Source organism: Podarcis tiliguerta (assembly GCF_965153285.1).
Source record: "Podarcis tiliguerta genome assembly, chromosome: 3".
Taxonomy (NCBI): Eukaryota; Metazoa; Chordata; class Lepidosauria; order Squamata; family Lacertidae; genus Podarcis; species Podarcis tiliguerta.
The window spans coordinates 11,730,464-11,756,538 of NC_139536.1; the positions used below are offsets into that span (position 1 = coordinate 11,730,464).

The window sequence follows — 26,075 nt, forward strand, 5'->3', positions numbered from 1 at the left end:
GAAGAAGCCACTAGCCAGTGCTAGTCAAGTTGCTCACTAGGAGCTATCCATGGTCCTGCAACTTCTGTCCAGCCTTGACTTCTTTTCTGTGGGATCCAGCACTGGACCAAAATATGACATCATATCCCATAATACTCCCACACATAGCATTACTAGATGCAATCACGCAGAGTGCTCCTGCTGCTAAGTATTGTCCTGCACTGCCACAAGGTAACCCCACAAAGGGTTACCAACCATGGAGGAGACTCTACAAGAGAGAAGCTTTCTCTGGAGCCCCTCAAAACTGAAGCTGGCCCAGAAATACTGGGTTTGGTGGACAAATATTCTGACCTGCTATACGGCAGCTTCCTACATTGTCTGTTAAGGCAGTTTGAATATCAGAGTAACACACATACATCGCAATCTGCAACCCTAATGCTATACCCATTCATTTTGCCACCCCCAATTATTCTGTACTACCACCCAACATGAAACGAAGGAATTGGTTGTGCTTCACTTGGGGAAGAGGTAGTGCCGTAAGCTACGATTGTGAAAACAAAGGCAAAATCTGAAGGGCAGATGTGCTAACTCTTGTATGTATTCCACTGCCTCCTCAGGATCACAGCAATAAAGATTAAATTCAAACTCGGAGGAAGAGAAAAAGAACAAAAATATGCATGTTTTGTATTGCATTAAATACATTACAAATAATTTCATAGAATCATAGAAACATAGAGTTGGGTAAAAAAGTATTTTCATTACCTTTATAGCCTTGTTCATTTTCCCTGAGATCAATTTTAGTTATTGGCTTAAAAACAGTGTCCCACAGTCGAATGCAGCCATCTCTCCCACCGGTGGCAAAACCTTCTTCACATGCATACATGCTAAAAATGCCAGCCTGCGAATGAACAACATACATACTTGAACTGGATTTTTAACCAAAGGCATTTCAATGCCCAAACCTGTTTGCAAGGGCTTAAATGTCATCACACTTAGGTTGGCTTCACATCAGCTTGTTTTTCCTATGAAACTCCCATTGTTCACATAAACCCAATGATTTGATGATTCCACCATATATCGGGGTCAGAGGCAGAACCTTTCCATAAGTGGGGGAGCGAAAAATGAACATGATCACGTTTATCATGTGATGGTCGTCAAGTGAACACCTCCCTTGTCATGATTTATAAGTCAGGATCTGCACACAGAAAGCCTAACTTCTTTTTTCGTTAACAAACAACAGCCTCATCCAGGGTTTGCCACCGTGGGACCCCCAGATGTTGCTAGGTTCCTACTCCCAAAGGTCCCAGTCCTCCTGACCAATGGTGAGCTGGATGATGGGTGATGGAAGTTGCTGCAGTGAAGCACTCCCAAGTCATGAGTGATGGTCAGGAAGTGCCGTAATGCTCTCTCTGTAACTTCTCACTTGCTGCACTTCCTGGCAAAATCCTGTAAAATATGTGGCAACCTGCTCCTGAAATTTTTTGGAGAAGTTTCACACACACACCTGCACAAAAAAAGAAGTTGGAAATGTGCCTCTTTTCACAGGGGAGAAAGCTTTTGAGAACCAGAGGCAAAGGTAGGATTTCAGCACAGTCTTAATTCAGAATATAGGGACGCGGGTGGCGCTGTGGGTTAAAGCCTCAGCGCCTAGGGCTTGCCGATCGAAAGGTCGGCGGTTCGAATCCCCGCGGCGGGGTGCACTCCCGTTGTTCGGTCCCAGCACCTGCCAACCTAGCAGTTGGAAAGCACTCTCGGGTGCAAGTAGATAAATAGGGACCGCTTATTAGCGGGAAGGTAAACGGCGTTTCCGTGTGCTGCGCTGGCTCGCCAGATGCAGCTTGTCACGCTGGCCACGTGACCCGGAAGTGTCTTCGGACAGAGCTGGCCCCCGGCCTCTTAAGTGAGATGGGCGCACAACCCTAGAGTCTGTCAAGACTGGCCCGTATGGGCAGGGGTACCTTTACCTTTACTTTAATTCAGAATATAAAACCTACTGGATTAATGTAGCCCCCTTCCCGAAGGGCCTCTGTGGTGCTTCAGAGCGAATTCAGGGAAGACGATTCGTTATTTTCACAAAACAGAACCGAGAAAGTAGAAGGCAACTTACACCATGAGCTCCTTGAATGGTGCGGGCTAAAGTGAGCCCTTTCCAGACGTAGATGTCTCCATTTAAAGCACCAGAGTATGTGACGTCATCTTTTGCGCAGGACAAACAGAGGATCGTTTGCAAGTCTCCTGTTTTACCAAATATTCCTCTCTTGGCTGTCAAGGCATTTCCGCAAAGCGTCCAAAACTACAACGCAAAGTACAAAAAGGAGTCTGCGAGACTCGTGATCTGAGATCACCATAAAGGCAGAACATATCTCTACGTTGCTTGAGAACCTTGCAAGAGGCCCCAGTTGCTTCCGCTTACTTTATGCCGTGCATTTATGTGAATTATCAGTGAATTATCAGGGTGCCTACATGCATAAGCCACTCTGGGAGCCCAGTCAGTTGAAGTGTGGGGTTTTAAAAATGCTTTGAACAAATAAACCCATCAAAACACATAAACACACACACACAAAAACAAATATTAACAAAACATGCAGGAGGAGCATAAAATCACATGGCAGAGATAAAAATCAGATTTAGACAATGGTGAAAGCAATAATAAATAAGTAATTAACAGCAACCATGCAGAACTAAAGGAAAAAAATTGTATGAAAGGGTATGAAAGTGAAGGATAAATCCATTATTTTAACCGCTCCATCGCTTCACGGCCCTATCATGTGTATCACCTGTCTTAATGTTAGTGGATCAGTAAATGTTAAGGACATGCATGCAGCTGGTGACCTTTGCATGATTTCTATCGGCATTTGCAATCTTCTCTTTTTGCCTCTCTGCTCACAATCTCAGAGCTCAAGAAAAGTCTCCCCCCAAGAAGAAACTGAGCAAAACAGAGTCTTCGTTTTGCTGGTAGCCCATCTCCCAATCTTTGTTCTCTGTTAGCAGCCCATCTCTCAGGTGATCTTTTGAACACAGCAAGCTGAGTCCCGCTATTAAGAGTCAGACTTCCAGTTTAACTCTCCAAGCATTGATTAAATTCTAATACTTACTAAATCAAGGGATTACGGATGTCTTGCACCCACAAACTCAAAACAATAATAATAGGAGAAGGGACCAGGTTTGGGTGTCGTCATGGACACACAAACAATCGATCAATCAAACACTCAATCAAACTTAAGTTTGCCAATGTTTTGAGAATATAATATCAATAAAATCTATTTTTTAATGTTAAAATGGAGTCATTCTGAACTCTGCCATTAACTGCATTTCCAAAAAGGACTTTAAGGGGGTCTTCTTTTGCAGACTGATACAGTTAAAATAAACTAAAAAGGGTTTGCAAGGGTTAAAAAATTTCTTTCACCAAACGTGAATGCTAATTCCTCCAGATAACAGCATCTCTAATATCAGAGAGCTTCAAAAGCAATTTACGTATAGCCCTGCCAGATTGGATAACTGATTGCCTTCAGACAATATTAGTAAATTCTGGCATGCCGTTGTTTGTTTGGCTTGAATGATGATTGCCTGGGTTAATCAGGACATCGGTTTTACAGATCCCAGGTGCCAAAATAATAAATGCGAGTGCTCAGCTTCCTGCAGAGAACAACAAACAGCAATTCTTCTCCTAAGGCCTCACCTTAGCAATCTGAACACAGTGCCATGTTAGAGATGCAAGACTCTTGGCAGAAAATAATCATTCTGGTTCTCACACCCACTTAATTGAGGAGAAGTAACTGCAATCTGTCTAACTTGCTCCTGAGTGCCAGGACATAAAATATATATATTCAGGGCTTCACGTATGCGACAGTACTTGTTTTTGCCTGTTTGTTTCTCAAATCTGAAATTATACATTTTGAAAATTCCATTTTACTTAAAATTATATCCTTCCTTACATGTAATAATTAGTAAAGTGTGGACAAAAAATTGAATCTGTAACAGGTAAAGAGTCACTGGCACTGGGACGTAGGAAGGCAGGTGTGGGGGTGCGGTCTGCCCTGGGTGTCATCACTGAAGGGGTGACAAAATGGCAGTGTGCCCGAGCCACGCATCTCTCCAGGGAGTGACACGGTGGCTTGGACCCCCGAGCTGCCTGAAACGGCAGCTTGGGGCTTGCGTCCTCCAGGCGGACACCGTGGACAGCTCGCCGCCCCGTCCCTGGGCGCGAATCGCCATGGCGCCCCGGGGGCAGCTCGCCCCGCCCCGCCCCTCCGGATGCCGGAGCAGCTAGCTATAGCTACGCCCTTGACTGGCACATGCCGCAGATTTAAAGCACATTTCTCTCCATGCAAAGAATACTGGAAATTGTAGTTTCCCCTCCCAGCACCCTTAACAAGCTACAGTCCTAAGGATTATTTGGGTGTGTGTTCTTGAATGTGCTTTAAAATGATGGTGTGTTCACAGCACTTGTCTATTCCATAATGCTGTAAGCACAGAGCCTAGGATTTGCCAATCAGAAGGTCGGCGGTTCGAATACCCGCGATCGGGTGAGCTCCCGTTGCTCGGTCCCTGCTCCTGCCCACCTAGCAGTTCGAAAGCACGTCAAAGTGCAAGTAGATAAATAGGTACCGCTCCGGCGGGAAGGTAAACGGCGTTGCTCTGGTTTGCCAGGAGCGGCTTAGTCATGCTGGCTACATGACCTGGAAGCTGTACGCCGGCTCCCTCGGCCAATAAAGTGAGATGAGCGCTGCAACCCCAGAGTCAGTCACAACTGGACCTGATGGTCAGGGGTCCGTTTACCTTTATGTGGTATTAGAATATTGCATTACTCCAGTCTTGGGTGTCTCATTTAAACAAAGTGAATTCTACAGGCTAAACGGGGCCCATCTTTTGGACTCTGACAACAAAATCCGACAAGTTGGTTTTCGTGCTGCGCTGCAGGCTTGGCTACAGCTTCCGTTCCCCAATGCATAACTAATTATGCTTAATTAATAAGGCTGAAAAATGTTGTGCGACATAATTGCTTAAGTATATGTGTGTGTGTGTGCACACGCATGACAGGGAGGACATAAGTAGATGCAAGTGCTACCCTGAGAAACAAAGAGAAATACAGAATAACATGGAATTTAATTGTAAATTGATATGTTGGAATTGGGTATAGCAGCCAAAGAAAACACGGCCTTGGAGAAAAAAGTGAAATACAAATGGAAAAATTTGATTAAAATTGGTGATTGCAATTTAACGTTTTCCATTTGGTGATTACTTAAATTGCTGGTTCAAGTAATCTTCACTCTAAATCAATTCATCTTGGGAAAAATGCAGAGAGAGAGAGAAAGCCAAGCAGGAAATAAATATTTCCTAAACTATACTATGTGTCCCTTCTGCTTTGCTTGATAAGCAGTCCGTCACTGCAATCACTTTATATTGAATAGTTCTGGAAGTTTGCCACACGGAGCTGGCTACATAACAGTCACTGCTTTTAAAAAAAAAATGTAAAAGAAAATAGGCCAAGGAATTATAAAGAGTTTCTTTCATTGGCAATGCAAAGCATCAAAACCAATTTACCTTGATATGTTTCACTCCACAGCTAGCCACTCTGTTGGGTTGATATGGGTCCCAGGAAATATCAAAGATCTGTCAAAAAATATTCAAAACTGCTACACTAAATTAGAAACCACATGCATTCATATCAGATATGTCATAAATTCAATAAACATATGCCTGGTTCTCTCTAAAGTCCCAATGTTCTGTTACCAATAATATACGTGAATATAGCTGACTTTCCATATGGATGAAAAATGTTTATGGGAAGCACAAACAGCATCATGAAGACCATGTAAGGCATACAAACCTCTTGGCAAGTGTTTGTCTTAATTTCATTTATGTCTCCATCCCTCAGTGTCAAAAACAATCTACAAATGTGACGGCAAAACTGACAATGGCTGGAAAACGCCAGTAAATAACACAGTTAATAACAGCACAGCTGAAGGAACTGAACAAGACTTCAATAAGCCCCACCGGAGAGGGACAGGGAGATACAATGCATGTACCTTATGAGGAATGGTTGAAGGAGTTGGGTATGTTTAGCCTGGAAAAGAGGAGACTAGGAGGGGAGAGGATAGCCATCTTCAAGTATCTAAAGGGCTGTCACACGGAAGATGGAGCAAGCTTGTTTTCTCCTGCTCCAGGGGGTAGGACCTAAACCAGTGGATTCAAGTTACAAGAAAGGAGATTCCAGCTAAATGTCAAAAAGAACTTTCTGACAGAGCTCTTTGACAGTGGATCTGACTCCCTCGGAACGTAGTGGACTCTCCTGCTTTGGAGGTTTTTAAGCAGAGGTTGGATGGTCACCTGACAGGGATGCTTTAGCTGTGATTCCTCTAGTCTCCGCCACTGCTAATGGCAACTTGGAAAGATGGAAGGGGTGCTTGATTAGGGAAATGGCACAGGGGGAAGATAAACACACGCACTTTCTGCCTGTGTCCCTTCTCCAATCAAATTAGCAGCCCCTGTTGTTACTTTCAAGTAGAGAAAAAATTGTCGGGAGATCCTATCACGGAAGTCCCACTTATTAATTTCCCTTTCTCTATAATATCACGAAATATCATCTTCCCACAATAATTTAATGAACTAAATTATAATATTGTATTTCTGTGAGCATTAACTTAATTGGGGGTGGGGTGGGGGAGAAATTAACAGCTCCATCAATGCAACAAAAAGGGTTACAAGAAATATTTCAGAAATATTACAAAAAACGTTTATGCCAAACGCATTAGCTGATTACCCTGTCTGAGTGGCCAGTAGCTGATGCAAGAAGTTTTCCTTTCCTCCATTCCCAAATGCAGACTGTGTTTTTGGCATCTAGTCCCACTGAAGCTAGACGCTAAAAGAAGAAGAAATGAATGATTTTGTTAAATGAACACCCACTCAGGAGTTAGCTATTCACTGCTGTCATAAGAAGCATCTTTATTTGCATTAGCGACTAGCCATAGCAATGAAATAAAACACAATGTACTGAAAGATAGAGGTAAAAAAACCTTAACTATACAAAATACATTCTGGAGGTTTGCATCAATAACCAAATAGCAGATATCATTCTAATTGCCCCAGCTAAATTTTTCTGCAGTTTTTGCTGTCACCTGATTCTCTTGATCTACTAGAAGAAATGATACAGCAGCAATGGTTGAGTAACCTGCTATGGAAAGGAGCAGAGGAGTAATAACCTCACTCCTCAAAATCTTCCTCAATAAGTTTTAAAATACTTTAACATTGGTATCCTGCATGCTGCCATCACTGGAACTATTCTAATGGTCTTAGAACTGAATTAAAGAGTTGGTTGACACACCCTTGGAGTGAATCTGTCAGTGGCAGTTGAATGCGTGAACTGATTCCATCAAAAAGTATTGTATTTCCAGCATCAAAGTGGTTGGCAGATTTTAATGATAATGAAAATTAGCTACTGGAATCATATTTCAAAAAGGAAAGTTGCTGAGCTTTTTCTTAACAAAGACGCCAAAAAAACCCAACATTTTCGATTGGCGTATGGCAGCCCGACATATATAATGTAAGCTTGAATATTGTTTAGCCTTGTTAAATTACAATTTCTCCTGGTTTTGGGGGTGCATAACTGCATATTTTATTTCATGTTGGTGTTTATTTTATGAAGAATATTAAAGGAAATATTTTTTTTCCCTGGTGAAACATAGGAAGTTGCCTTGAACTGAATCAGACCTTTGATCTTTGACCTTTCTAGCTCTGCATTGTCCATAGCAGGGTTTCCCAAACTTGGTTCTCTAGTTGTTTTTGGGCTACGACTCCCATCATGCCTAGCTAGCAGGACCAGTGGTCAGGGATGATGGAAACTGTAGTCCAAAAAGAGCTGGAGACCCAAGATTGGGAAACCCAGGTCTACAGCAGCCTTTCTCAACCTCGGGTCTCCAGATGTTGTTGGAATACAACTCCCATCATCCCTGACCACTGGGCCCTGCTAGCTGGGGATGATGGGGGTTGTAGACGAGCAACACCTCAGGACGCAAGGTTGAGAAAGGCTGGTCTGCAGGGGTTGGCAGCAGCTTTCTGGAGATGCAAGCAGAGGCCTTTTGCAGCCCTACTTGGAGATGCTGAGGACTTGAACATTTTCTATCACTCAGCTATAAAGGTAAAGGTACCCCTGCCCATACGGGCCAGTCTTGACAGACTCTAGGGTTGTGCACCCATCTCACTCAAGAGGCCGAGGGCCAGCGCTGTCCGGAGACACTTCCGGGTCACGTGGCCAGCATGACAAGCTGCATCTGGCGAGCCAGCGCAGCACACGGAAACGCCGTTTACCTTCCCACTGGTAAGCGGTCCCTATTTATCTACTTGCACTTTGGCGTGCTTTCGAACTGCTAGGTTGGCAGGCGCTGGGAACAAGCAACGGGAGCGCACCCTGCCGCGGGGATTCGAACCACCGACCTTTCGATCGGCAAGCCCTAGGCGCTGAGGCTTTTACCCACAGCGCCACCCGCGTCCCACTATCACTCAGCTATAGCCCCTCCCCAAATTAAGGACTTCATTTCCCTGCCCAAATGGACTTTTCTGGGATAAAGGTAAAGGGACCCCTGACCATTAGGTCCAGTCGTGGCCGACTCTGGGGTTGCGGCGCTCATCTCGCTTTATTGGCCGAGGGAGCCGGCGTACAGCTTCCGGGTCTTGTGGCCAGCATGACTAAGCCGCTTCTGGCGAACCAGAGCAGCGCACGGAAACACCGTTTACCTTCCCGCCGGAGCGGTACCTATTTATCTACTTGCACTGGTGTGCTTTCAAACTGCTAGGTACTGCTGCATAAAATGTCTATTTGCCAATTCACACACGTTGCAGCTATAAGGTGATGAATATGCATGTGTGAAGGATGGCAGAAACACTTGTCTGGTTTAACATGCACCTGAGTTGAAAACCTGCTTACTAATTTGTTACTTGTTGGCACAATAATGGTCCCAAGAAAATATTCTAGAAGGACAGGAAACGTTCAAAGCTATTAATTTCGGTGCAAATGGAGAATCTCCTTTTACACTAAAAGATCTTTGCTCTGCAAGACAGTGGCCTTTGAAATTTTGAAACCATTTCCTCAAAGCCTTTCTGAGCCTGAAAACCGCCGGTGCCTTTGAAGCTTTTTCAAAGCACTGCCAATCACCAGCAATGCAAAATTAATGGGGCTGGTTTAACTGGCTTGGTTCATTAGAAATACGCTCCGATGAAACTGGCATGGATAACTCACTGATAGGCTCCAACTAATGGGCACATCAACATTGGTGAGGCAATGCGACAAAACCATTTGCCGTTACAGAAGAAGATGCTGGAGCCGTTCATTCATACAGGTGGAAAGGTCCTGGGGCAAAACGCAGCAATGAAGACGGACAACACAAAAAAGACTACAATCTCTGAGTGAATAACAAAGATTGTGGTCTCCTAGAGAACAGATGAAGGGTGGTGTCTGTGAGCAACATGTTCCCTTCAGACAACTCCTCAACACCCATCAAGATCCCCTGCCACCCCATTTTTTAAATGGGGATGTGGATTCTTTTGGTTATAATACTATTTATTAATGACGCTCCACGCCCATAGATCTCAGGGTGGTTCACAACATAAAATTACAATGGTCGTATGCCTTAGGGCAGTGGTTTCCTATTGGTGGTCCCAGAGGGTCTGTGACACCATTCACATCACAAAAGCTGCCATAGAGATATCAAAGTTTTCAAAAGTAGGGGGTCAATGGCCTGGCTTTTGAGAAACAGGGGTTCTGCAGTACCTAGCTAATTGGGAACAACGGCCTTAGGCAGTGCTTCCTGCTTTTGTTGTTGTTTGTGCTTTGTTTGGTTTTTGAGGTGTGGCGGTTGTGAGCTCTGCCAGTTTTTCTTCTATTAAATGAGTACAGTGGTGCCTCGCAAGACGAAAAGAATCCGTTCCGTGAGTCTCTTCGTCTAGCGGTTTTTTCGTCTTGCGAAGCAACCCCATTAGTGGATTAGCGGATTAGCGCTATTAGCAGTTTAGCGGCTATTAGCGGCTATTAAAGGCTTAAGGGATTAGCAGATTAGCTGCTAAAAGGCTATTAGCAGCTTAGTGACTTAGAAAAAGGGGGTGGGGAGCGAAAAAAATTAGCAGGAACTCACAAGACATTTTCATCTTGCGAAGCAAGCCCATAGGAAATTCGTTCTGCGAAGCACCTCCAAAACGGAAAACCCTTTCGTCTAGCGGGTTTTCCGTCTTGCGAGGCATTCGTCTTGCGGGGCACCACTGTATTTTGTGGTGCCCGCGGCAATTCCTAAGATGTCCAAATGTGCCCTGGGACCAGTAAGGCTTCAAGTTACAAGAAAGGAGATCCCAACTAAACATCAGAAAGAATTTTGGATTGTGGATTCTCCTTCCTTGGAGGTTTCCAGTCAGAGGTTGGATGGCCATCTGTCTTGTGTGCTTTAGCTGATATTCCTGCACTGCAGTGGGTTGGACTAGATGACCCTTGGGGTCCCTTCCAATTCTACAATTCTATGACCCCATATATATATTTCCTCCCTACTATCCAGAAATAATATGAAGAAATTGTGACGGATAATTGTAATTGCAAAAAAAGCTCAACAGCCTTCATGTCTGGGTGTTCACTTTTTGAAAGATGGCAACCCTACCACATGCACCTTAAGATGAGGCTATCTTCTCCCTAGGCTGCTTAAAAATACTGAGCTGGGAACCTCCTATAGGCCCTGTAAACAAATTATTCTCACACATCAATGGAAACAGGGAAAATGTTAATTCTGTCTTGCACTCCTCCTCTTGCACACTAGAACTGGCCTCTGGCAGGGAGTGCACAAGCCCTCAAGTCTTATGGATTAAATTACCATATTTTTCGCTCTATAAGACGCATCAGACCATAAGACACACCTAGTTTTTGGAGGAGGAAAACAAGAAAAAAAATATTCTGAATCTCAGAAGCCAGAACAGTAGGAGGGATCGCTGTGCAGTGAAAGCAGCAATCCCTCTTGCTGTTCTGGCTTCTGGGATAGCTGCACAGCCTGCATTTGCTCCATAAGACGCACACACATTTCCCCTTACTTTTTAGGAGGGAAAAAGTGAGTCTTATAGAGCAAAAAATACGGTATTTTCTTAGCTACCCTTGCTGGAAAATGAGAAATGAAAACCTGCCACACAGTTCAGCAAACAGAATTATGCCTCCCATCTAAACACCACTGAAATACAGCTAACTGTAGCAGCCTAAAAGGTGCATCTAGCTACCTCCCCAAAGAGTTTGGGGAACTGCAGTTTGAAGACGATGCCGAGCCTCTTAACTCCCTAGTTTCTCTCCTCATAGAACTGTAATTCTCAGGAGAGGGAATGACTGTGAAACTAATTTTCGTATGCAGTGTAGATATACACTTAGAGGTGGCAACAGCTCTTGTCTCTTAGTGTTCCTGCTGAACTTTTCTATGGAAAAGGGAACAATGGCCTGCAATTAATCATAAAGCTTACTGCAGATAACAATTGGGATGATTGAAACCTGCTGGATGCCTAGTGCCTCTCTCATTTCCTTCCTCTGGACAGAGAAGTGTATTTTCAAGCAAATAAATCAGATTAGCTTCTAATTTCCTTCTTACTGCCCTGTGCCTGGCACAGACGAGAACAGAACAGCAGAACTGAGAAACCAGCTTGGATGGTTTACAGGTAGTATTAAACTCACTCATGTAAAACAGAATATTTGGTTTACGCCAGCAGTGATACAAAACGATAGCTTTTAAAAAGTGACAAAGGTTTCCTCTTCCTTTTTCTGAGGTGGTCTCTAGACTAGTGTTTTATTGCAGGTATATTCTGCAATAGGTTCCTGACACAATAATCCCTTGGCCTGAAAGCAAGATGAGCACCGCAACCAGTATGACCAACAGTATGACCAACCCCAAAACATTTCCAGGTGCAAATGGTATTGAAAGTGGGGTTGTGTTTGACTGCCCCAGTATTGTCAAAAGTACAAATCATCATGAATGCACGAGGAAAAGGATGTCTGGAGAGGTCCTGAGAGAAGAAGCATAGAGTTCCCAATAAGAAAACAAGCAGAGGGCTAAGAAAGCAGGCTAGGGTGGCAGGAAGGGCATTGTATACTGGCTTGTGAAATGGCAACATCAGGTGCCCTTCTATGAAATATTTTAAAAGGCATACAGCCCCCTGCCCACAAATAGCAGAGTGCTAATGATGACTTGATGAACTGTTCCTACTTATTCAATTTTTAACCAGCCTCTTTGGCCCCAGCAGAGCTTTCAGGGTAGCTCACAATGCACAATGAGGTACCTTGGTTCTCAAACGCCTTGGTACTCAAACAACTTGGAACCCAAACACTGCAAACCCGGAAGTAAGTGTTCCAGTTTGTGAACATTTTTCGGAAGCCGAACGTGCTCTGTTTTGAGTGTCATGCTTCCAATTTGAGTGCCACACTTCCATTTTGAGTGTTACGCTGATGATTTGAGTGTTACAATTCCAATTTGAGTGCCACACTTCCGTTTTGAGTGTTACGCTGAGGTCTGACTGTTTTTGCTATTTATTTTGCGTTTTGGTTTTTGCGGCTCTTTTTTGTTTTGTTTTTGTGACTGTGGGGAACCCAGTTCAGCTACTGATTGATTGATTGTGTGACTGCAGTACACTATTGCTTTCAATTTATGGATCAATGGTCTCTTTGGTAGTAAAATTCATGTTAAATTGCTATCTTAGGGGTTGTTTTTAAAAGTCTGGAACGGATTAATCCATTTTGCATTACTTTCTATGGGAAAGCGTGCCTTGGTCTTGGAAAGCTTTGGTTTTGGAACGGACGTCTGGAACAGAGAACCAAGGTACCACTGTATATACACCTGAAACACTAAAACCTCAGTGACAACACAATCCAATGAAAACACAGCAGGGTGGTATATTAAGGCGGCAACAACGAGAACTGAAAGATGCTGCTAAGCCATCTCAGCCTGGTACTCCAAAGGCCTTCTGAAATGACTAGCTCTTAACCAAATACTGTAGATACATACCTGGCCATCCGAATCAAAAGCCAAGCAGGCAACTCCGTGGGTATGAGCATCCTTCAGGATGGAGACGGTCTGTATGTTGTAGGAGTCCCAGATGCAAATGTAAGGGTCCTTCCCAACTTGCCCTGTAGCAACCAGGGTTTTTTCCGGGTGCAGAGCTAGACTGGGGGGGGGGGGGGATAGTTCAAAAATAAGGGTTCAGTACCACGTTATCAGAGAATGCACTCATAGTTATTTTTGTTTACACATTTTCAGTAACGCTCTCAACATTATTTTATCAGTGCATGAATCACTGCCCCCTAGCCCATCCATATACTTTTTGTGAACACAGAAGTTGGACCTGCAACAAAATGTTGCAGTGCATCCCAGGTCTCAAACAGTAGTGCTCTTGCTCAAGGTTCCAGGCAGTTGATTGCTGCCCTGCTCCACCTCCAGTTTTTCTTTTGCAGTTGGCACTGCAAGGGGTGTCATCCTTTAACCTTCATAAGGTCTCGCTGTGTGGTCCAAGGGGCCTCTAAGGCTCTCTCTACACTGCAATGCTAGAAGGAGACCAACAGAGAAGTCAAAGCACTTGCAATTTCAGGTGTAAAAGTACCCTCTCTGGTCCAGGAAACTAGGCTTGGCAACAGACGCTTGATGCTGCTTTTGTCTTCCAGATCTAACTACTTCTCTCTTTAGACATATAAGGGCCCTCAAGCCCACACAAAGATAGAGGGAGTTCTTGCCCCACAACTCATAATAGCTACTCTGAAGGGCGATCTTGCTTTGTAAGAGGAAATAACCACACCCTCCCCTATAACTAAAGGGACGCAGGTGGCGCTGTGGGTTAAACCACAGAGCCTAGGACTTGCTGATCAGAAGGTTGGCGGTTTGAATCCCCATGACGGGGTGAGCTCCCGTTGCTCGGTCCCAGCTCCTGCCAACCTAGCAGTTCGGAAGCACGTGAAACTGCAAGTAGATAGATAGGTACCGCTCAAGCGGGAAGGTAAATGACGTTTCCGTGCGCTGCTCTGGTTCGCCAGAAGTGACTTAGTCATGCTGGCCACGTGACCCGGAAGCTGTACGCTGGCTCCCTCAGCCAATAAAGCGAGATGAGCACCACAACCCCAGAGTCAGCCACGACTGGACCTAATGGTCAAGGGTCCCTTTACCATTACCTTACCCCTATAACTACACCCTGCCCTTACCAATCACATAGCAAGGCAAACTCAACATGGAATTCCAACAGGAGAGAATAACAGTTCTTCTACCATTCTTATTCTTATCCAGTGCTTTTTCCCCCTGGGGGTACGCAGGGGTACACATACTCCTAAACATTTTGTGAATCTGAGTTTGGCTTCATTGAGGGGCAGTATTTCAATGAGTAGGAAAATGAGATTACCCCTAAAACCCTTTTTTTTAATAGAAAAAAGCACTGTTCTTATCCAAAGTGACTTACAAACAAATAAACACCCATACCCCACACATAGATACAATAAAACGGGGGGTGAGGGTTGTTCGTTGTGAACATCCCACCCACTTCTAAAAGGCCACAGATATTTGAACGCCGAAAGCTCTACATTAACTGCCCGGACTATTATTTATTTAAAGTATTTTTACGCCACTCTTCACCAAAAATGGTCCCAGAGTAGCTTATATAAGTTGAGTTACAAGTAAGGTATTTTCCTGTCCTCATATTTACAATCTAAAAGAAACAGCACAAGAAGAAAAATGGGAGGGGAGGGAAGAGGAAAACAAGCAAACCCAGGCACTATTTTTTAAAGTTACGAAGTCCTTATAACGACCAGCTTGAATGGAAATAGTTCAGTGAAAGTAGGAGGCAAATGGCTGGTGGGCTCTCAGCTGAGAGAACGGGGTGACCCCATTTCACCCTCTATTGCAGCCGTATACATTAAGATTTGTGAAAAGTATTTTTTTTTAATAGTATCCACCGAAATAACAGTAACTCCTGAAACTGAACAAACTGAAAGTCCATGAAATAAGAAGTTTGCAAAAGCAGATCATTAAAAATGTTGCCTTGATGCACCAAATACTTGAGAAATAACTCACAAGGCAACAATTTGGCTAACATGCTTTCGTTTTTACTAATGTAATGAAGCACAGTGACTGGGACCAGGACTTTTTACCTTCTAAAAAGCATCGCTTATATATTTTGTATCCAAGGCAGTATCTGGCATGCTCGTTCTTAATTTGGAATAATTAAAGATGCCAGTCACGCCTTTCAGAAGAGCCTGATTGAATACTATATAGGAGCCATTAGCGAATCCATCTGGCTGAGGGTCTTTGCCAGATGGCAAAACTTGCACCACCTCCGCAATTTCTGTCGCAGTACTCTGTGCATTGCCCAGAATCTCCTATCTTGCTAAAACTCTGCTTCACTGAGAATACACAGTTTTGTTTCTGCTGCTATTTCTGTCGTTCTAACGTATTTTCAAGCTTTACAGCAAAGTCTGGGGCGGGGGAGGGAAGATCCAGAACCACCTTTAAATTCAAATAAAATTTGATAAGCTACAAACTTATATCCTATCTTCTCCAAGAGCCGATTCAGTTCAGATGATGCTATAAACTTTCCCTGTTTATGTTCTGTTTAGTTCCTTGTTTTCGTAGGGCCATTCCAGACAACCTGCTTATTGAGCATTCGTCCTTTTGTTTCCGCAACGTTTGCACGGAGGTCGAGCATTCGTTTCTGTTTGCAGTGAGGTTGTACAAAATTGCATCGAGCGATGGTCAACTCAGTTCCCAATTCATTTGCCCATCATTTCCCTTACCACAAAAAAGTCTGAGGGTTTTTTGTGACAAAGCGTGTTCTCATTAAAGGAGAGCACGTGTTGCGGATGGGGACGAGCAAAGCACCCCATGGTTGCCAGGCAGGATAGATTGAAGGGGCTTGGATCGGATTGGTGGTTGGTGTTACTGGGGTAAATTTGATGTTGCCAATTTAGGGGTGGGAACAGAGGTTATTTAAACAAGGCTCACAGCATGTTCCTTTCTCTTTCGCTGTGGGCACCGGATCACCCGCCCGCCCTCCCTTGATTGGGCTTGTGCTTTGCCCTTGCTATGCCTGTCATGGGGTCGTCCGCCTTGATGCGGGGGCCTGGTAGGAATTTTTCCTTTTGGCTGATTAGTGTGTGCCAATTGGTTTTTGCCTACTGTGTAGCAAATCGTCACAACTTGTAAGGTTGGCGGTTAGGCATTGGTTAAATTGGTTGGTGGAGGGGTATGGATTGGCTGTGCCTGCCCCTCCAATGCTGCTGCTGCACAGGAATTCCATTTAAGGAATTCAGGGGCTTACCATCCTCTCATCCAAACCCCTGGAATTGGGTGCGGGCCGCGTAAGCTCCTGGGAGCATGCGGGGAGAAGCTGAGGGTCTGTGGCGCAGCTCCAGTTATCCCTGATCTTGTTCCTCCACACTGGCTCTCGCTGGAATCCGGGAGTCAGTGCTGTCCCCCAAGGCGGGGGAAGGGGACAGCTAGTCATAACCAATGCCTAAGCAACCACTCACAATTTGTATTTTAATAAAGTTGTGGCCAAAATTATGCCAAAAACCTTAAACAAAAATTATGTGTGATGTGTGAGTTATTGGGGTAGGGGTGTTTTGGGGACCTCAGCACGCAACGGCAGCGCCGCCAAAGAGGCAGAAACGCATCTTGCTCTTGCATTTAAGAGCTGAAGTCTTGCTACACAACTGAGTCCTTGCTTACTTTTTCACATCTCTAGTTGGCGTTTGGAAGTTTGCTTGCGATGTTTATGCTTTTTTGAACTTGTCCAAACTACGTCCAGAACAACACATTGTTAGAATATGTATTTAGAAAGCCAGTGTAGTGTAGCAGTTAGCTGCTGAGTAAGGACTGGAGTTCAGCCATGAAGCTCTTTCAATGAGCCTGAAACAGTCACACAGTTGTGAGGATTTTAAAAAAAAAAGGGTAAGGGTTTTTTGTAAACCTCTCCTAAGTAATTTGGGAGGGTGGGTAGAATTTTATAAATAATAATAAACATTTTTAATTCAGTTATTTAATATGCCACTTAATATTTGGTATTTCTTACTGGTGTACATAAGGACTTTAAAAACACACAGAGAGAGAATAAGAGCAATTAAAATTCACCCTAGAAATGGACAGATTTCCATCTTGAACTCATTGAATTATATTCATAGAATATGAAAACACAGAATTTTTAACTTTTAATTGTACATGACTTTTGAGCTGTTCGTACCATAAATAGAATTATGTTAAAATGTTTCCGTTATTTTCTGGGCTTATTAAATATGCTCCCTTGCCTGTCGCTTGCCAACTCTTGCTTGCTATTCCTAGGGTTGCCATATCTTGAAGAGCAAAAAGGACGACAGCTTGAGCTGCTACCAGCCCGAGCCGGGGAAAGAGGCATGCAGGTGCGGGCCTGCCACTGCCATGCCTATGTGCCTCTTTTCCCAACTCGGGCTGGCAGCATCCGCATCATGCAGAGCAGCCCCAGCCCAACCCCCAAACATTTCCTTTAAATTGTAAAAAAATCCACCCGAATGGGCATGTTTGCCATCAAAAAGAGGACATGTCCTAGTTTTCCTGGACATATGGTAACCCTAGCTATTCCTCTCTATTTGCAAAAGGTTTCAAGTGTGGACAAGCCAAGCCCTGTTCACATAACAACAAATGGAGCTTTGCCAAATGAAGGGAACCTTGCAATCTGCGCCATCCGATGGCCATGTGAGAGAGGCTCCTAGGCATCGCTTTGCCACGCAGCAAAAAGCTATCCAGGCCTCCTGTTCTTCTGCCGTTCTGCCACATCTTCCTGCTTCCATCTCTCATTTAACTCCCTCATTTATTGAGCGAGGAAGCCAACAATTGCAAACCAGTTCCTGATAGATGGTTCCAACAAATGTTTAATCAGATGCTAGGGTGAGTATATGTATACCCCTAAGACACTTTGGAGAATCCTGGGATTAAAAAAAAGCAAGCCAAAAGCACCATCCAGGAATGGCTGCTTACATATTTATAAGTGTTACAGCAATATATACACACACACACACACACACACACACACACACAGTGGTGCCTCGCAAGACGAAAAGAATCCGTTCCGTGAGTCTCTTCGTCTAGCAGTTTTTTCGTCTTGCGAAGCAACCCTATTAGCGGATTAGCGCTATTAGTGGTTTAGCGGCTATTAGCGGCTATTAAAGGCTTAAGGGATTAGTGGATTAGCTTCTAAAAGGCTATTAGCAGCTTAGTGCCTTAGAAAAAGGGGGTGGGGAGCGAAAAAAAATCGCAAGAATCGCAAGACATTTTTGTCTTACGAAGCAAGCCCATAGAGAAATTCATCCTGCGAAGCGCATTGAAAAACGGAAAACCCTTTCGTCTAGCGGGTTTTCCGTCTTGCGAGGCATTCGTCTTGCGGGGCACCACTGTGTGTATATATATATATATATATATATATATATATATATATATATACACTGTGTATATATATATATATATATATATAGTAATGTTGTAAATGCATGCTTTTTTTCTATGCAAAAGACCTTCCCTGTTTCTAGGCTTCAGTGAAAAGCACTCTTTATCTTCATAGGAACCCCAAAAAAATTATTTGTAAAGCTCTGTCGAAGCTGAAAGGCTACATGTTAGGTTCTCTACAATATTTTATACAGCAGACTTGCTTAATGCGGGAGAATAAAGTATTCACATGCAAAAGGCACCACTTAGGAAGAGAACTGCTGGGATGCCATTTACTTTCCCCTTGCTTTATGTTTGCAACAAAGAGCTCCAAGTGGAAGCATACAGTTACCCTTAACGCAAACTATATTTCATTCAATAACTACACAGAACAGTAATGACTTCCTCCTAGGAGAGCATAGATCTCTTCAACGTGCATTTTCAATTGCAGAAATGACAATGGAGACCTACCATGCATGATTTCTTATTTAACGTGTCGTTTTTTAGATTTATTACGATCCACTTAAATGGATCCTCAAATACCCAACAGGGAACGTGCATTAAAGGGACTATTCAATCAAATTGTCAAAATTATGATCACTGTGTTCAACTTTGAGCTGTCAGCTAATGGAATGACTGCTATTCAAGGAAGATATGCTGGATCAATTTTCTTCTTCTTAAGATTCTTACCAATCAAGCTACCACAGGTTGGTTCCATAACATTTTTGGAGTTACACACAAATCATAGAATCATAGAGTTGGAAGAGACCACAAGGGCCATCGAGTCCAACCCCCTGCCAAGCAGGAAACACCATCAGAGCACTCCTGATATATGGTTGTCAAGCCTCTGCTTAAAGACCTCCAAAGAAGGAGACTCCACCACACTCCTTGGCAGCAAATCCCACTGTCGAACTGCTCTTACTGTCAGGAAGTTCTTCCTAATGTTTAGGTGGAATCTTCTTTCTTGTAGTTTGGATCCATTGCTCCGTGTCCGCTTCTCTGGAGCCGCAGAAAACAACCTTTCTCCCTCCTCTATGTGACATCCTTTTATATATTTGAACATGGCTATCATATCACCCCTTAACCTCCTCTTCTCCAGGCTAAACATGCCCAGCTCCCTTAGCCGTTCCTCATAAGGCATCGTTTCCAGGCCTTTGACCATTTTGGTTGCCCTCCTCTGGACACGTTCCAGTTTGTCAGTGTCTTTCTTGAACTGTGGTGCCCAGAACCGGACACAGTACTCCAATCATTGCTTACCGACTGACACTCTGATCCCACCTAACAAAAGCAAACAGTGATGATTCTGATGTGACAATGAGACCTTTGCAGCATCCATGTGCTCTTGGCCCGCCCAAAATCCATCAGAAAAGTAGTCCTGGGTATTTTCCGAACTATGCATTGCCCCCCTTTCTTTCCCCCCACTTTCTATCCCCACAAAACCTCACAATGCCTATGACAGCAGCATCTCACACCGAATGTAACTGACCCATAGAAAGAACTCTATGAATTGAAAACATGGATGTTTTCTGTACCTTAATCATCTACGAAAATCTTTCAATGAAAATATTTATATCTCTTGGATCTACCAGTGCACAGCCTGCTAAAAGACCTACATGACAGATATTTCTACTGCATTCTAACCCCGCACCATAAAAATGTAGTGTTTTCTTTTATTACTATGTGTAACTTTGTGTTGTGGGAAATGTTACGTGTGTCATTCTCACATGCCTTACGCTGCCATATACTGGACATGCCAGCAACCACCGCAGAGAATATACAGTGGTACCTCAGATTAAGTACTTAATTCGTTCCGGAGGTCCGTTCTTAACCTGAAACTGTTCTTAACCTGAAGCACCACTTTAGCTAAAGGGGCCTCCCACTGCCGCCGCGCCGCCGGAGTGCAATTTCTGTTCTCATCCCGAAGCAAAGTTCTTAACCCGAGGTACTATTTCTGGGTTAACGGAGTCTGTAACCTGAAGCATATATAACCTGAGGTACCACCGTATTTGCAGGATTCCTGCCTCTCGGAAAAGCACTCCGCTGCCAAGGACCCACAACTGGAGGCTGCAATTGTTGGAAAACGACTATCCCCGCCCACTGCACGCAAACAAGGCAAGACCACTGTCCGACACTAAATCAAATTTCACCTGCCACCTACCTTCCCCAGAATGGGCTTGCATGCCCTGTTATGCACCTGCTTGCTACTTTTGCTTGCTAAAACCTCTGCATGTGTGCACCGGATTTCCATGGGAATGTGCTGCTTCACTGCCTTGATTTGGAATCAAACATTCCCTGATAAAAAAAAGATGACTCTGTCCTTGTCAGTTTAATATACATGTCCTCTATTTAAGGACTTTGCATTAAAAGGATTTTTGGAACTGAGAGATGGAACGGGGAGCCAGAACCGCTGCTGATTTATTGGTGAGGAGCTGTTGCTGCAGCTTTAAGACCTTTGCGCTTCTGCTTCCTTTTTCCTCCTCCCCATTCATTTCCCCTTAATGTCCTTTTAGACTGTAAGCCTGGGGGAAGGGACAGTCTTAATACTGATTTTTTTTTTTTGTAAGCTGCTCTGAGAGCCTTTTGGGCTAAAGGGGAGGGGAGGTATAAATGCTGTAAACGGCCGCTGTGGATGCTCTGAAATGCATTTGCACCTCAGGAATTCAGCTCTTCATACACAAACATGCACATGTCCACCTTTTCTAATCTGCTTTGCTGGCCAAGTACTGCACTGGAATGGCTGGAAAGACCAGGCTGGTGGCATTTGTGGGTGGCAGTCATTGGACCTGAAGCTGCTGAATGGGTAAAGAAATGTCCATGCATGCCCACCACAGAATTAAACATATAGGGTGGTATTCAACCAAGAGCATACCCACTGAAATTAAGGAACATTTGGGATGGTATCCAAGTCCAACTCAGGCCAGGCCACTGAAATTAGTGGACCTAAGCTAGGGATGTTTATTGATTTCAGCAGCACTAATCTGAGTGTGACCTACTGCCCTGAATATTTTACTCGGTGCCATCGCCAAATGCCTACTCTTTCTAGGTAGCACAGTTTGCATCGCTCTCTCCTTCGCTTACAAGAAGAGAACGCACACAATTGTCCATTAAAACAGGAGTGGGGAACCAACAGAGGCTAGTCCATGGGAGTGGTAAAAGGTAAAGGTAAAGGACCCCTAGACAGTTAAGTCCAGTTAAAGGCGTATATGGGGTGTGGCTCTCATCTCGCTTTCAGGCCGAGGGAGCCGGCGTTTGTCCACACACAGCTTTCTGGGTCATGTGGCCAGCATGACTAAACCGCTACTGGCACAATGGGACACCATGACAGAAGCCAGAGTGCATGGAAATGCCATTTACCTTCCCGCTGCAGCGGTACCTATTTATCTACTTGCACTGGTATGCTTTTGAACTGCTAGGTTGGCAGGAGCTGGGACAGAGCAATGGGAGCTCACCCTGTCACTCAGATTCGAACTGCTGAGCTTCTGATCGGCAAGCTCAAGAGGCTCAGTGGTTTAGACCCCAACGCCACCCGTGTCCCTGTTATGGTGAGTGGGGAAGCCAGCCCCCACCTGCTTGCCTTCTTACAAAGGATGTCACTGCCTGCCAGATTCCTCTTCCTTAGTTCCAGTATTGCTCTTGCAGAACTCAGAAGAGAAGAGGATGGGATCTGCCTAGCTTTGCTCAGTGTCTCCATTTAGTGCTGCTCTCCCTGCCTTTCCACCCAATGGGCACCAGAGCCACCAATATGGGGAGCCCATATTTTCTGAGGATGAGCAATGAGCATTGTTTCTTATAAATATTTTCAGAAACTGAAAAATTAAAGTATAAAAATAGTAATACTTGGGGTTTTCCCAGTAGTGATGTATGGAAGTGAGAGCCGGACCATAAAGAAGGCTGATCGCCAAAGAATTGATGCTTTTGAATTCTGGTGCTGGAGGAGACTCTTGAGAGTCCTATGGTCTGCAAGAAGATCAAACCTCTCCATTCTTAAGGAAATCAGCCCTGAGTGCTCACTGGAAGGACAGATCCTGAAGCTGAGGCTCCAATACTGTGGCCACCTCATGAGAAGAGAAGACTCCCTGGAAAAGACCCTGGTGCTGGGAAAGATGGAGGGCACAAGGAGAAAGGGATGACAGAGGACGAGATGGTTGGATAGTGTTCTCGAAGCTACCAGCATGAGTTTGACCAAACTGTGGGAGGCAGTGGAAGACAGGAGTGCCTGGCATGCTCTGGTCCATGGGGTCACGAAGAGTCGGACACGACTAAATGACGAAACAACAACAACAACACTTGGGGCAGGGGGGAGGGGACAATGGTTCTGGTCTTGCCCAGATTGCATCAATCTGCCTCACAGAGATGAAATTACTGTGTTGCATAATTATTATTTTTGCTGTACATATAAATCCCATTTTAGAAGTACCAAATTCAATATGGAAGACTGGGCTGCATGTTCATTATAAAAGCCAGTGTAGATCTTTATTCTAATTTCCCCAGCTTATTTGACCTGATGCCATTAGTTAGTGCTTGATGTATCAAAGGTGCCATTGTAATTAATACATGATTTTTTCATTTTTCTTTAAGGTGCACATATAATAAAGTTTTCCTCACAGCTATCTACATTAGATTGCCCCCCTCACCACATATAATCTGTCCCTTCCCTTTGTGTTTAAAAAGCTGCCTTGGCAACTTGTTGAAAAGATACTATAAAAATAGAGTAAACAACTTCACAGATTGTGAGCCTGCAGACAGAAAGTATTTTCAGTTTCACCTTGATTTATAGGAGCACAATAAAGACCCATAGCATTTCTTTCCCCATTACTGAGCCCTTTTGAAGTATGTGTCCACTTCTGTAATTCATCCCTAAACCACCTCCTTTTGGTTTCCCAATAAAAAGAATAAATGAGTCTAGCCTGAAACAATACCAAACACTTGGAAGTTCTATCAGAATCATAGCAATATTAATAAAAACTAATTTGGAAAAAAAAACAGATTTTGGATACAATGAGCTGCTTATTTTGTTTCTTTGCTATCAGAGAGATCGTTTTTGGAGCTGTAAAAAAGATAAAAGAGAAAGCCTTCAGAGCATCTGGTTCCTGACATTTGAAAGGGAAACATATCAGCCTGCTTTTCCCAAAGATAAATTTTTAGCTCTTGGAGCAAACTGTATGTCCTATGCTCAGTGCAACTTATTCTAGGCATGCATGCTCAGAAGAAAGTCTCAGGGTTGCAAGTCAAATCTAAGGTCTTCTTTTCATGGGGGTGGTAGGACTGCATTTGGGCTTTACCAATTCAGATTGCAAAGTGGGGGCTTGCCCCAGCTCATGACTCAATCTTCCTCCGCACAAAAGAATTATTTCCACATTAAAAAATAAAATGCATGTCAGCCTGCAAGCATGTTTGTGACAACGGGATTAATTGTGTTGTGTGTGTATGTATGCATGCATTTTATATACAGCTTCATTTTTCAGCAGGAATTTCTAAGTGTTAGAAGTCCTAACAAAAGTGTATCAATATATAAGAAATGCAATACAAATTCCACTTTCAGAACCAAACAAGGCTACAGATACTAATAATATTGGTTGCAGGCAATGCTAGTCCTACTCAGAACAGACCCATCAAAAGTTATATGACATAACCAAATTCAGTTCATTAATTTCAGTAAGTACTCTGACTCAAACTTAGCTGGATGTAATCCAATAACTCAACATTTTACACAACATAATTCAACATTGATTAATGGGAGGAATTCAAGATGTACTCTTTTGATCATTGTGTCAGCACAGACATGTAAGAATCATTATTAGGCCTGCATGTACTACTGAACACAATGTAGGAACTGGCAACTTATTCATCTGGTGCACCAACTCTGGATTTCACAGAACTGTTGGTGAGTCAGAAGTGTGCGACTCAAACTGCGGTCCAGAGTTTCGCAGCGCTTATTTGTGGGTGTGTATAGAACTGCAGCAGCCACGAAATTAAGAGACGCCTGCTTCTTGGGAGGAAAGCAATGGCAAACCTAGACAGCATTTTTAAAAGTAGAGACATCACCTTGCCAACAAAGGTCCGTATAGTAAAAGCTATGGTTTTCCCAGTAGTGATGTATGGAAGTGAGAGCTGGACCATAAAGAAAGCTGGTCGCCGAAGAATTGATGCTTTTGAATTATGGTGCTGGAGGAGACTCTTGAGAGTCCCATGGACTGCAAGAAGATCAAATGCATCCATTCTTAAGGAAATCAGCCCTGAGTGCTCACTGGAAGGACAGATCATGAAGCTGAGGCTCCAATACTTTGGCCACCTCATGAGAAGAGAAGACTCACTGGAAAAGACCCTGATGTTGGGAAAGATGGAGGGCACTAGGAGAAGGGGACGACAGAGGATGAGATGGTTAGACAGTGTTCTCGAAGGTACAAACATGAATCTGACCAAACTGCGGGTGGCAGTGGAAGACAGGAGTGCCTGGCGTGCTCTGGTCCATGGGGTCACGAAGAGCCGGACACGACTGAACGACTAAAGAATAACAATAGAACTGCAGCCTTGCCCACATACTAAGAAGGCTGGAGGCAGACTATGGTAGGTTTTGTGTCCCCCTCCCACAAAAAAACGCTGAAGTTGGGTTTGAAAAAGGGATTACTGTTCACGGAGTGTGTTCTTATCCTACTGTCAAAGCTATTAGTAATGTCTCTCAAACTCTGCAAAGTCTCTTTAATCAGAGACAACACTGACACAAAAGAAATATGCCCCTATATTATGGGAAGCCTTCTCTCTCTCAAACAGCTTTCAACTCTTTTCAAAACTATAGCCTGGCAGGGTCCTAGAGCCCTACCTCCTCCTACCCAAAGCTGGGAAGGGGCTAACAAGGCTTTGTCAAGGAGGTTGGAGGACTCTAGGACCCTGTCAGAGCCCCCGTCCCTCCTTCCCAAAGCCTAGGTCTCACTTACCCAGCTTTGGGGAGGATGGGACAGAACATCAGATGTTGCTGAGGGCCACAAAAAAGGCACTGAGAGCTGCATTGGACCACCCTGGGTTAGGGGGTGGTCCCTGGTGACAGGAAATCAGTCTGTGTTTTCTGGCATGAGCACTGGAGCTTGGAGGGTGATGGTCCATTTTCAGAGAGAAAGTGGGGAGCAGAGAGAGAGCAGAAACAGGACCTTGGGAGTTTTGAGTAGGGAGTTTGGCAGAAGGAGAAGCACTGTAGGGTTCAGAGTCTTTCTCTGGGTATCTGATGATAGGTAGTGCAACTGCTGCTGTGTAGCAGGGCCACTTTACTCCCCACCCAACATACACTGCTACTACCTTTGTAAATAAAACATATATTACGAAGACACCTTATGTTTCCAGTACAGTGGTACCTTGGGTTAAGAACTTAATTCGTTCCGGAGGTCCGTTCTTAACCTGAAACTATTCTTAACCTGAAGCACCACTTTAGCTAATGGGGCATCCCACTGCCACCGCGCCGCCGGAGTGCGATTTCTGTTCTCATCCTGAAGCAAACTTCTTAACCCGAGGTACTATTTCTGGGTTAGCAGAGTCTGTAACCTGAAGCGTCTGTAACCCGAGGTACCACTATGATCTCTTCCCCAACTGATACCAAAACCTGGTTGTTCTGTCACTGGAACTCCCGAGGGAGGTGGAGAATGCATTTATATACCCAAACTAATGATAAAATCT

At 44.1% G+C, this 26,075-nt stretch overlaps 1 protein-coding gene across 8 annotated transcripts in view; it reads right to left on the bottom strand.

The window, feature by feature from the left end:
- Positions 1-26,075, bottom strand: part of EML6 (EMAP like 6) — a 164,869-nt gene that overhangs the window by 105,146 nt on the left and 33,648 nt on the right. For 4 of the 8 annotated variants that reach the window (XR_014509244.1, XM_083432422.1, XM_083432421.1 and 1 more), the window contains exons 3-7: positions 12,987-13,146; positions 6,743-6,841; positions 5,524-5,592; positions 2,087-2,272; positions 742-877 (exon numbers count right to left, since the gene is read on the bottom strand). Coding sequence is in view for 6 of the 8 variants with exons in the window: in XM_083432422.1 (XP_083288548.1) it covers positions 742-877; positions 2,087-2,272; positions 5,524-5,592; positions 6,743-6,841; positions 12,987-13,146 (650 nt within the window). In the remaining 2 variants the exon portion in view is untranslated. Of the gene's footprint in view, positions 1-741; positions 878-2,086; positions 2,299-5,523; positions 5,613-6,742; positions 6,842-12,986; positions 13,147-26,075 lie in introns of those variants that run through there. The other 4 variants (XM_083432423.1, XM_083432424.1, XM_083432425.1 and 1 more) reach the window with 4 other exon arrangements.